The 12,612-nt window shown below is 35.2% G+C and overlaps 1 protein-coding gene across 1 annotated transcript in view; it reads right to left on the bottom strand.

Annotated features, from left to right (window-relative positions):
- The window catches only part of LOC149074660 (tyrosine-protein phosphatase 10D-like), a 403,111-nt gene that overhangs the window by 168,217 nt on the left and 222,282 nt on the right, over positions 1–12,612 (bottom strand). Inside the window, exon 11 of the mRNA XM_089247098.1 lies at positions 6,843–6,968. Coding sequence (XP_089103224.1) covers positions 6,843–6,968 — 126 coding nt within the window. The remainder of the gene's footprint in view (positions 1–6,842; positions 6,969–12,612) is intronic.

The raw sequence follows: 12,612 nt of genomic DNA, 5'->3' as shown, positions 1-12,612 counted from the left end.
TTCTTGAAATTGAGAAGTTAAGTGGTTTGATAATGGCCAAAATTTGTGTAATTATTATTCTAGGCTTGGAACATTTTATAAGAAAACTTCAATTAAAAGTTTGACATCAGTATAATATTCAAAAGTAAAATATTCAAGGTAAGTCTCTCATTATTGTATCAAAATAATATTTAAAGTATTCCTGAATAATTACACAAAAACTAAAAATGATAACTTTAACACCAAATCTTCAATTAAGGGGTCTCATACCTTTTAACATTGTGGAAAACTATGCTCTAAGAGAAATATCATTAAAAATACTATTTAACCATCGATTTATTCCAAATTTTTTATACATGTTCTTGATTGTATATGCTATCCTATGCTGGTATAAAATTTTACATATCTTAGATACTTAATTTTTTGTGAATTTTCAAAAAAAAAAGCATTAAAACAGCTTGCATGCATGATAAAATACCATGACATCAGTGCAATTGATTAAAAATAAAGGTTATTCATGAAATAAAGCAAAATGTTGAGATTTTATTGACTCAATCTTATTTAAAATTAAATTTTAACTAAAAATTTTAGGAATTTGAAATTTTTGTACATTGCCTGTGTATCTTTTTATTTTAAATACAAATTCTAATGTCATAAATAAAAAAATGAAAAGTCAAATATATATTGCCTGATTTTTTTAAAATATTTGCTTGGGAGCAAAAAAAAAAAACACCTAGAAATACGTGTTGGCAGAGAATTTGTGAAACCCTTATTTTTTTTAATGATTGTTGAATTACCTCTTTTTATAATTTTATTATTCCTTAATTTAACATTCAGTGTTTTCCGTATACCATACTAGGTAATAATTGCAATAAAAAAATCGTCAATTTTTCTTTCTAATTGTTAAAAAATACATGTTGGTAGTGTGTTTTAAATGCGAAGCATGTACGCGGTAGGACCAAAGTTGTGAGGTCACGAAAACATGTTTCAGGCTTGTAGTATCTAGGAGGCTTTGGGCTCGGCCAGGATATGAAGTGAGAATGCCTATCCAGCCCACTTGCACTATCAGCGAGACTATTGCTGCTACAAATATTCAAGATAGGTTGTTTAATACACTGGTGTAAGAAATTAAGAGAATTTGGAGACTTGGTCGATTATCTCTAGAAGTACTGTACCGATTTTAATGAAATTTGAAAACATACATTGATACAATACAAAAAAAATAACCATTCAATAATTGTAATATATACACACGCATGATTGTAACACTCGTTGCAGTCGGAAGGTATGAAACAGCGGTTGCAGAATAAACAAAAAAATGGGTTAATAGATGGGTTAATAGGGGGGTATGGTACCCTCTTACAAATATAGAGGTCTCGCAGCATGATTTCATACTTGAAATAAGGCAGTTTAACATTTCCTGTGGCAATTGGTCCCACTCGTTCAGCAACGTTGTTTTCATTCCCTGGATGGTTCCCGGAGGGGGGTTGCGAGTTGCAATTGCCCTCCCCAGAACGTCCCAGACATGCTCTATAGGGTTAAGGTCTGGAGATCTGGCTGGCCAATCCATCCAGCGAATATCCTCACTCTCTAGAAAATCGTCGAGCAGAAGAGCTCCATGTGGTCTCATGTTATCGTCCATTAAAATGAACTCAGGGCCAACTGCACCCCTGAAGAGGCAAACATAGGGCTCCAAGACCTCATCCATATACCTCACACCAGTCACAGTGCCTCTTTCAAAGACATGGAGAGGTGTGCGGCCATTAAACCTCCTCCGCCATAACGGTCAATTTCGCGGACATTGGAGGGTAGGTAGCGGGTCCCTGGTTCTCTCCATATGAACGTACAGCAAGAATCGGTGCTTAGGCTGAACTGGGACTTATCAGTGAAAAGAACGGTCGCCCATTGATCCATACTCCAATCTCTATGCTCTCTGCATCATGATAAACGGATTCTCCTGGCAGTCACCCTTGATACACAGGTTCCTGTGGCTGCATACAAGCCACGAGAGAGCTGAGAAGCTGTAGCACTCCTGTTACGCCTCGCTATAATCGACAAATGGCAATCTTCTCTGGCAGTCGTGGCTCTTGGATGACCTTGCCCAGGCTTTCTCTCGATGGGTCTGGTATCCTGGAACTGTTTCCATAAGTTACACATGACGCTGGGCATTAAATTGAACTCTCTACAAATCTGGACTTGAGATTGGCCTGCTTCTAGCCTCCCCACAATTCCCCACCTCATTCCATCATCTAAACGTAGGTGGTTACTCATTTTTACTGTTACAATTTGAAATTAACCGATTGCTGCAAAATAACACCAAGAAATTCACAGAGGTGTGCTATTAAACGAAATGAGTCTTAACTTCTGTGTGCTTATAAAGCCTGTTTCTCCACTGGCTCCGCCTACACATGCGCGTACGCTTACGTATTTGACGTACAAGATTTGCATTTTTGTCTAGAAGCAGTGGTTTTATATTCAGTTCAGTTCTTTTCATGAAATTCGATAAAATATGCAAATTCTCTTAATTTATTTCACCAGTGTAGTATTCAGGGAACTGGATTGGGATGAGAAAAAAATTAAAATAAATGGAGAATTTCTCAACCATTTATGTTTTGCAGATGACATTGTTGTTATCAGCAGTAACTCAGACAAACTAGAAAGAACAATACAATAACTGGTGGAGGCAAGTATTCAGGTGTGTTTGAAAATGAATCTACAAAAGACTAAAATTATGTCCAACTCCTTTGCTTTGAAGAAGATCCTGCTCAACAACAGAGATAAATGAAGTAGAAAGCTAAGTATACCAGGGACAACGGAATCATTAATGAAATAAACAGAAGTACCAGGATTGGATGGAGGTCTTTTGGCACAAACTAATTCTGAAGAGCCACATGCCATTATGCCTGAAAAGAAAAGTGTTTAACCAGTGTGTGCTACCAGCACTGAATTATGGAGCTGAAACATACACACTCACAAGCAAGATGATACAAAGGCTACAGACAACATAAATGAGCATGGAAAGATGTATGTTAGGCATCACAAGGTCAGACAGAAAACAAATCATTTGAATAAGAAGCAACATATACGAAGAAGGTATACGATATTATGGAAAGAAATAAGAATTCAAAATGGAAATGGGCTGGACATATTGCAAGAAGGCAGGACAACAGATGGACCACGGGTATTCTGGATTGGTACCCCTGTGGTGTTGAATGTCCAGGAAGGCTTTCCTACGCAAGATGGATCGACAAGATCAGAAAAGTGGCTAGAGTCAACTGGATGGCTAAAGCATCAGACAGAGGATTGAAAATGGTTGATATTGATGATACAGTATATAGAATAATTAATAAAAATATAGTATACTATAGTACAAAGGCTGAGAGTAGGTGACAAAATAAATATTGAATCAAAAAATATAAATTTGAGGAAATTTAGAATGATTAAATTAATATTCAAGGACCATACTGGGTTGGTCATTGGGGGGAACACTCAAACACTAGACAAAGGCAAAATGTTTCTAAGAGTATCTAGGCCTAAGAAAAGTGCTTGATCTCCACATGTTTTGCTTTGTAATACACCAGAAGTCCAGTAGAATTTGAAGAATTAAAACTTGAAATGTAAAAACGCAAATCAAATACAGGAAATATATATTTATGATATAATATATAAGGTAAATGTGACTTAATTTGTCAAACAAAAGGGGGCGATAGAGGAACCCAAGTGGAACACAAAACAAGTTACTAACCCTGTCCAATATTAAGCTATTTTAGTGCAAGTTATGGTGGATAATGGATTATAAAAGACAAATGTACGAAGTCTGAAAAAAAATGCAAATTTATAAACAGCAGCAGAAATCCAGTAAAGTGACATCATTTCCATCAAAATATCTACACTGCTCAAAACAATTAGGGGAGCACATGGTTTTAACAAAATTACGCAAAGATCCATACCGATAAGTAACATAAAATGAATCATCCATAATTTAAAGCCTAGCAGGAAACGGAAGAAGAAAACTTCATATGCAAATCAAAGTTCATGACGTCAAAAACCAGAAAAAAGAGATAAGGGCAGAAATCGGGATGTTGCAGAAACGTCTGTTTTACTGCCGTAACTGTGAAATTCGATTACGCAGTATTTTTTTTTTTGAGACAAGGTGACTTGAGGATGTCTCAACAACGTGATTTACCGGAATCCGTGGCATGGCGTGTTATAGGCAGACTGGAATCCGGGCAAACACAACGTAGTGTCGTGGACGCTGTTGGAGTCGCCAGAACTGTTGTTGCAAGGCTGTGGAATCGATTCCAAGAAACAGGAAATGTTAGACGTCGACCTGGGCAAGGTCTTCCACGCGCCACTACAGCAACTGATGACCGGTATATATGGTTAACAGCCCGTCGAAAAAGAACAGAGAATGCTACGCAGCTGCAAAGACGGTTGCTCTTGGCAACATGACGAAGGGTGTCCAGCCAAAAAGTATGTAATCGGCTTCATGAGGGAGGGCTCTATGCACGTAGGCCAATGGTCTGCATTCCGTTGACCCCACGCCACCGTGCGGCCCAAAGAAGATGGGCTGCTGAACATCGAGATTGGGAGCAACATGATTGGAGCCAAGTGCTGCTTACAGACGAGTCCCGATTCAGTCTGGAGTGTGACACGCGACATGTTCTGGTATGGAGGGACAGGGGCACTCGAAATAACCCCGCATTCGTTCGTGAAAGGTCACAATACAGACGAGCTGGTTGGATGGTATGGGGTGGAATCAGCATAGGCGGACGTACGGACCTGCATATCATTCGGAATGGCACTTTGACGGCCCGAAGGTATGCAGACGAGATACTGCTATCTCATGTCATCCCTTACGCTGGAGATTCCTTTGTTTTCCAGGATGATAATGCCCGACCGCATAGAGCTCGTCTGGTGGAGAACATGCTTGAAGCTGAAACAATACAGCGTATGGAATGGCCAGCGTGCTCTCCTGACCTGAATCCAATCGAGCATGTTTGGGACATGCTCGGACGACGCATTGCTGCGCGACCAAGGCCGCCCGTTACTGTCCGAGACTTGCAGATTGCACTTCTTGAGGAGTGGAACAGTATTCCCCAAAGTCTGATCGATAACCTCATCGCATCCATGGCAAACAGGTGTGCAGCAGTCTTAGCTGTTCGAGGAGACCACACGCTCTATTAAAACTCATGCATCATGTCTAAACAGTACTTTTTTTTTATCGTTTACATGTAACCAAATTGTTGCCCTAAATCATCTTTTCATGTTTTTTCCATATTTTCAAAGAATTAAAGCTTAATTCCAAATTTTTTTATGTCTTTTTTCTGTATTGTGCATTGATACGCGTGTACTATCCATTGTATGCCAATACGTGGCTGTCTCGCACGGTTTTCTTCACTTTTTTGCTTGCTCCCCTAATTGTTTTGAGCAGTGTAGATTTATTGGTGAGCTACAAATGCTGAAAGATTGGGAAAGCTCAGAATCAAATTGTTGCTAAATTCTTTAACTTTTCTAGCTACAATTTATCAAATTTACCAAAAATTTGTCCATTGCAACTATATTGGCATTCTGTTCAGAAGAAATTTAGCCTTTTATTTGCAATACATCATTGAAATCAGCATTTGTTAATGTGAACATTTTAGTAGATTTTGGCCATAATTCAATTTTCCACTTCGATAGGGGTGCAAAGATATTCAATAAAGGTGGTGTCACTTATAGGATTTTTTTGGCAAAATCAAGTTGTAGCCAAAATCTGCAACCACTAATTCTGAATTTTCGTCTAATGCCCACTTAAAAAAATGCTGATTTCAGTGATATATTGAGAACAAAAAGATGAATTTCTCCTGAACTAGAATGCTGATATGGTTTATTTTAAATTCTTTCAAAAGCTGGTGCAATGGAAAAATTTGACCCACTGCAGCTAGAAGGATATTTGAATATTAGTGAAAATTCAATTTTGAACTTATCCAATCTTTCAGCATTTGTAGCTCACCAATAAATCAGAATTTTTGGATAGAAATAGCGGCCTTATATAGGATTTTTGCTGCTTTTTCAAAATATATGCTTAGTTTGTGTGTAATTTGGATGTAAACCTTTCAGATACTGCACAAATTTGTGTTTTTTCAGACTTTACACATTTTTCTTACATTATCCACCATAACTTAAAAAGGGTTCGAGAAAGACAGGGTTGGTAGGGTATTTTATGTAGGTCTCATCTATCACCTCCTTTCATTTGGCAGATTAGGTCATGTTCACCCTGCATATCATTATGACATTATTCAAATGAGATGCATTATAGGCCAGTTTAAATTTTCTGTCTATTTATTTCCTATTTTTTAGTGTGTGTGAGGACATGGGTTTCTTTTTCACTAGCAGGAAAGAAAACCAATTTTGAGACACTCATTTGTATAGGAAAACTGCTTCCTGCAGAAAGAAAATGGATTTTCTGTAATACTTTTGGGGGAAGACCAAATTTTTCACAGGTTAAAACCACAGGTCATGTAAAGGGGGAGTATGAAATACTTTCAAGGTTTTGTTGAAGGATGCTGTCCTTAACCTCAGACTTATCAGGTTAGAACTTTTAAGCTATGTATAATTACGGTTAATGTGATATTCCCTATGTTAACTAGCCTGGAAGTGAAAAGAGAAAAAATTTCACAACAACCCAGTGGTCAGCAACTTGATCACAGGCCTTGAGAAAAATTAACTTATTCATTAGTTTAATGAAAGAACATCTATTTATGAATTAGCCATAAAACATTTTCTACCACTTTATCTGAAATATTCAGAATCATGTTTAGTATCTGAAAGAGATTGGTGTTTGAAAAATGAAAAAAAAACCGCACATATATAATACATACACATAGTTTGTTCTATTATCTCAACATCTGGGCTCTCTACTTTATTGCTCACAGAAACCACTTGCACTTCATATTTTTCACCAGATTCCAGGTCTTTGATTTCGCAAGATGTTGCATTGATAACAACTGGAAATAAAATAACTTTGAGAATAATGTCACAAATATTTCATCATATAGCTTTAGAACTATTTTTTCAAGCTCTTCTACTGGAATGACAAGAATGGAATAAGGCTCCAAATATAAAAGGGGAAACATTACTTAGGGTCTTCATTGATATGCATAATATATTGATAACAGTGAAACCCCCGCAAAGTTGATCATCTATGTGTTGTCCATCTAAAAATTAAAACATTCCTCAGAAAACTAAAATTAGTCTATATATACACAAGACAAAAACCTTTCAAAGTTGACAACCATCATATAATGCTAAGGAATTTGTGTAGCTTTACCCTCAGCATTTGCCTTTATCACCCATTGCTTTTCGACAAAAGAAGGGTACTGAAGGGATTATCCATATAATGAAAGTCACTATCACCACCACATACCACCAAATTTATGCTATTGCTGAAACCTCTCAATTCTCTTTAAGTAGAAATTGTTAATACCAGAGAAATGCATTTATAAAATTTATTTTCTCCAATAAGTTATAATTGATTAGTTGATTAATAAAATTTAGACATTTCACCTCTGAAGAAATTCACCACTTTACTCTTCAATACACTATAGAAAGTAATACACACAGATAACTTTATTAACACTTTCAATGATCATACTTTCAGGTGATGCAAAACACAGATGTTATTAGATTGCCTCAGAACAACAAAAACAAGTGACAAGTTAAAAAAATACAAATATACACATATATATTGAAGGCTATTTTGAGTGAGATATAACAAAAACATCATTGTAGGAGAATTTATTACAGTAAAGGATACAGTGTGTCTCAAAAGTTTAGACACTATAGATTTTTACTGTGCAATGAATACCGTTTAAATTAAAAATTTTGAAATATAATGCTGCCTCAAAAGTTTAGGAAAACTTCTGATTGCAGTCAAACCTCTCTATTTTGAAACTGATGAGACCGAAAAAAATTGAAATAGAGAGTAAGGCCGAGATTACACTGTAAAAGTTTTCTAAATTTCTTTTATAAAATTTGAAAAATTCAACCAATAAGATTATCAGTTGCATTTGCTCGAATGTATTCTATGAGTTTTATTGGTTGGAGATTTTTCAAGTTTTATAAAAGGGATTTTATACAACTTCTACAGTGTAATCTCGGCCCAAGAAATGTATTTTTTTGTAAAGAAGGAAAAACATGCCAAAAATGGTGAAAAATTCAATTGATTATAAACTAAAAAATACAGTACTATATTTCACTACATGCTGATTTAATGGTTAAGTTACACAATCAATGTTCAATCACACCATATGCAAATACACTAAAATACATTCAAATTTTTTTCACTAGTTCTTTTGGTAATATGCTCTGATGTTCTGAAATTCTATTTTCATTATTCTTCTGAGATTCATTGAAATTCGAGTGGTTCAAAAGATCCGATTCCTTCATCACTGAGATGATTGATTCAAAACCCATAGTACCCTTGAAGCAACTCTGAATTATCTGTTGGCAGACTTTTTGCCATGCTGAACAAGCCATCCACACATGGCATCCACCCCTCCATCAATCACAGTGTATCCACCTATGATTGACAAGACACCCATCAACACAATGGGCTGTAATATGAATAATCCTTTCTTATCAGTTTCACCTCCGGTGAAAAGCAAGAAAAGTGATTTCTGCAAGAAAGAAAAATAATTTGTGTTTTCTTTTCACTATCGGGCTTGGCCTTCAAAAAAAAAAAAGATAGAGTTCTTCAAAGATTACTTCAAAACAGATGAAAATTCATTGATTCTAATACAGAAAATACAATGATTTTATTTTTTGAGAAATAGGATTTTTGAGAAAGAGAAGTTTGACTGCATATGCGAATTTCAAAGATTGCATCTTTATGTCCTATCACTGACATCATCATAGGTGCCAGAACCTGGGGCTGTTTGAGCAACCCTCTTCCCTCCAAATAAAGTTTGTGAAGAGGGCTAAGCCACCCCAATAATTAATGAATATATGCGATGTAACACATCTCATTCTGCCTCCTGCATATGGGCTCAAGTCCTATATATATGGGACGAATGGCAATTTTATCAGCACCCCCAATGTTTTCTTCATGTCTATGCTTCTGGATAAGATAGTAAGATAGTATAAAAACAAAGCTGTCAGACTGGTTTTCATTTGAAGAAACATTTCAAAATCAGCACATATTTCGTACGATGAAATCATTCAAGTATTTTATTTGGAAGGAAAAAGAAAGGGTGTAAAAGGCATTGCAATTGCTTTAAGCATGTTATAACGCAGTGTCCGATGTGTATTGACACAACGTGTGCCTCAAAAGCTGAAATCTCATTGTATTCCCTAATAACGTATAATCTGATTTACATCTTAATCTAAAATTTCATACCCTCGCTTGTGATTTTCAACCTCATTGCGATGCAATTCAAGAAGGATATAGTATTAAATTCTTGGGTTTAAATGTAGACAGCAGTTTAAAATAGAAATCTCCTGTTCATGATCTACTTAAAAAACTTCGTTTTGTTTTATATAATTTTTATTATATAAGTAAGAAAGTTTCCGCTAATTTCTTAAAAGACCTTTACTATGCTTGGTTTTATTCACTTATAAATTATGGTGCAATCATATTGGGTGGTGATTATAAAACTAATTTATTGCCTTTATTTTCAATACAAAAGTGTTTTTTCAAAATTTTGAATCTGGGTCAGCCTCATTCTTCTACAATTTTTAGAAATCTTAATCTACTTCCTTTACGCCATAATGCTCTTTTTTGTATTATTCTGTTCTTAAACCGTAATAAAAGCTTATGCAGTTTAAATGTTTCCGAGCGAAGACCTCATATGATTTACCGTATTCCTACTTTTAGGAAAGAAATTTTTCGTAAACATTTTTATTATTTAGCTCCAAAATTATATAATTCACTACCACTTGAAATACAAAATATGCCCACACACGCAGCATTTAAAAAATCATTATTCAACTTATTAATTTCAATAGACGATGTAGACTCTTATTTTGACGTTTAGGAAGAGCAATAAAATTTATTCAATTTAGCTTTGCCACTTTTAATTATGTGTATTTTTTCAATTTAAAAAAAAAATTGTTCTTGTTTGTATTTGTTTATGTATGTGCGAGTTTCATTTTTTTTCCTCATATAATTTTTATCTGTAATGTTTTGTTTTATTTTACATTTCTCGCCATGCATTAAGAACTTTGTCTTTTTTGTGTTATGTTTTTTCGTTCTTGATTTTTCTTATCTTTACATATTTTTTTTTATTTGACAGTGATAATTTTGTCTCTTTTATGTTGTATATCTGTCTCTTTTTTTTTGTTTTATGTGTCTGTTCATGTCGTATGTTTTATATATTTTATTCATTAATTATCTTGTAAATTTTCAATCATCCGTACAGGCATCACAGCCTCTGGATGATAAATATGTTTGTTTATAATTTTGTTTAAACTAATATAAATCTCTGTATGTTGTAAATGAATAAATTGATCTGATTTGATTTGAAATAACTCATTGTATTCCCCGTAAAACAGAATAAGTTTAAGGAAAGTCAAAATCTTTTTAAGATTGGTTTCAACATAAAAAATGACCTTGCATGAAATTATAATTATAATATAATTATATAATTATAATATAATACCTCACAAGTAGTAAAGATGAGTATAGTATACTTTTTTTACCTCCATAAAATTTTGGATCATATAGGAAAGCAGTATAAATGGAAAAAAAATCAAATTAATTCTTCGACAACAGCAACCAAGTGTGTTTCTGTGTGTGGGTGCTTAACATTATTTTCTCTCAAAGTGTTTAGTTTTGTCTCTTGACACTCTGGGTTACTGTAGTTATGTACAAATTAGATCCACATTTGTTACAGCCATTTTCTTTTTTTTCAACCACATTATTTAAAATTCGCTGTGTTGTGAATATTAATTTAAAATTTTCTTCGATGCCGGCACGATAGGTACATAGCATAAAACTGATTTATTCGGAGTACGAGCAGATAAATTTGTGTTTGGTGACAAGAGATGCAAAATATTCACAAATAATCCAACTTATGGATGAAAATGGCAAGGTCAAAGTAGCAAGGGGGGGGGGGGGGCGCTTGGGGATCCAATTCTCACCCCAAAATGTGAGAAAATGACTGGGAAAAGATGGCAAAATCTATTGTTTGACCACTTTGGTCCCCTCCCCTGAAATGCAAGTGGCCCTCCAAACGAAATTTCTGTCTATGGGCCTGAAAAATGAGTTTGTGTATATTACAGCTATAACTAATCATCAAAATGAAAAAAAAAAATCTTTTTCAGTTCTCTGTTTCTTTCAGTTGACTAGATTTCACAGTTTAGAGACAAAAGACTTTCAGGTAATCCCAAGAGCCACAGTTCTTTTTCACTTCTCCGCTAAGCAATTTTTCTTTTCCCTCTCCTGATTTTTGAGTATGAATCCAAAAAGTGATAGTTGTATTGAAACAATTAAGCCAATCCTCACAGCCCCATGGTTCATTTGAGACCAAAATCAATCACTACAAATCGCCTGTCATAATTCATTGCTGGAAGTCAGAAGCCCTGGTGAATCTAATTGTGACATTTTACCCAGTGATTCCTTCATTGAACTGAAATCGTTGATTGTATAAAATAGTGTAGCCCCGGGGGGGGGGGGGGAGAGAGAAGCAGAAGTGTTATATGGGATTTTCTATAGAGAACACGGCACCAATATGTTATGGTGTTCTCCCCAAAAGATATATTTTACCATAACAATTTTGGTTATGAGAACTATGATCATTTTACTCCTTATATGAATATCGTTCAACACTTTGGCCAGTGATTCGAATAGGGCATACAGAGCGTGGTTACCTTGACCACAAAATAACCCTTATCAACGGGGAGTGCTAGTGTTCCATCTTAACATTTACCACATGAAAAACAAGTAAAAAGAACCAAATTACTACAAGTCACACATACGCATTTATAATAGTTAAGATAATTAAATTTTAATTACTTTTCTTCCTCAATGAGATATTTTAACAATATAGCAGCATCATTTAAAATACTTCAGAACTGACATTGAGCAAATTCAAAAGTCTCTTATAGCAGAAAATAAATGCTTTTCCAACATCAACATTTAACAAACCTTTACTTTAAACAGCAAAACAAACATATTAAAATAACACAAATGGGTGCATTGCCATAGCGATCATTAGAATTAAGACACATATAAGAAATTCCTACTTAACTGAATAATTCAACGGGAGGAGTTTGATCTAACCTCAATGAAATCATGATATTAACAAAAACTTTACAAATTTTCGGATCACCGCCATGGACTCAAAATGAAATGTTGAATGAGAGAGAGAACAAAGAGGAAATACCTCACATACTCACAAATTCCGAGTGACTCGACGTTCTGCCACCCAGGGGTCAGTGTTCCTGCCACAGTTCTTGGATCTCGAATCAAGTTCTAGGGACATCGGGAAACAGGCGGTCTATCCAAGATAGGACAAAACTCTCCGGATCCTTCTCCGCTGGCACAACAGGCTCTGCTCTGGACATGGTGACAGGCTTCAGGATTGCCTCGGCAACAAAATGGAGAAACTACTGTGGTAGCGAAAGCAACATCTCGCGAGAACGATTTCACAT

This window comes from Pholcus phalangioides, unplaced genomic scaffold (assembly GCF_987345545.1).
Source record: "Pholcus phalangioides strain wild (caught in Gottingen) unplaced genomic scaffold, Ppha-v1.0 ptg000017l_1, whole genome shotgun sequence".
Lineage (NCBI taxonomy): Eukaryota > Metazoa > Arthropoda > Arachnida > Araneae > Pholcidae > Pholcus > Pholcus phalangioides.
This window is presented reverse-complemented; position numbering and strand designations above follow the sequence as displayed.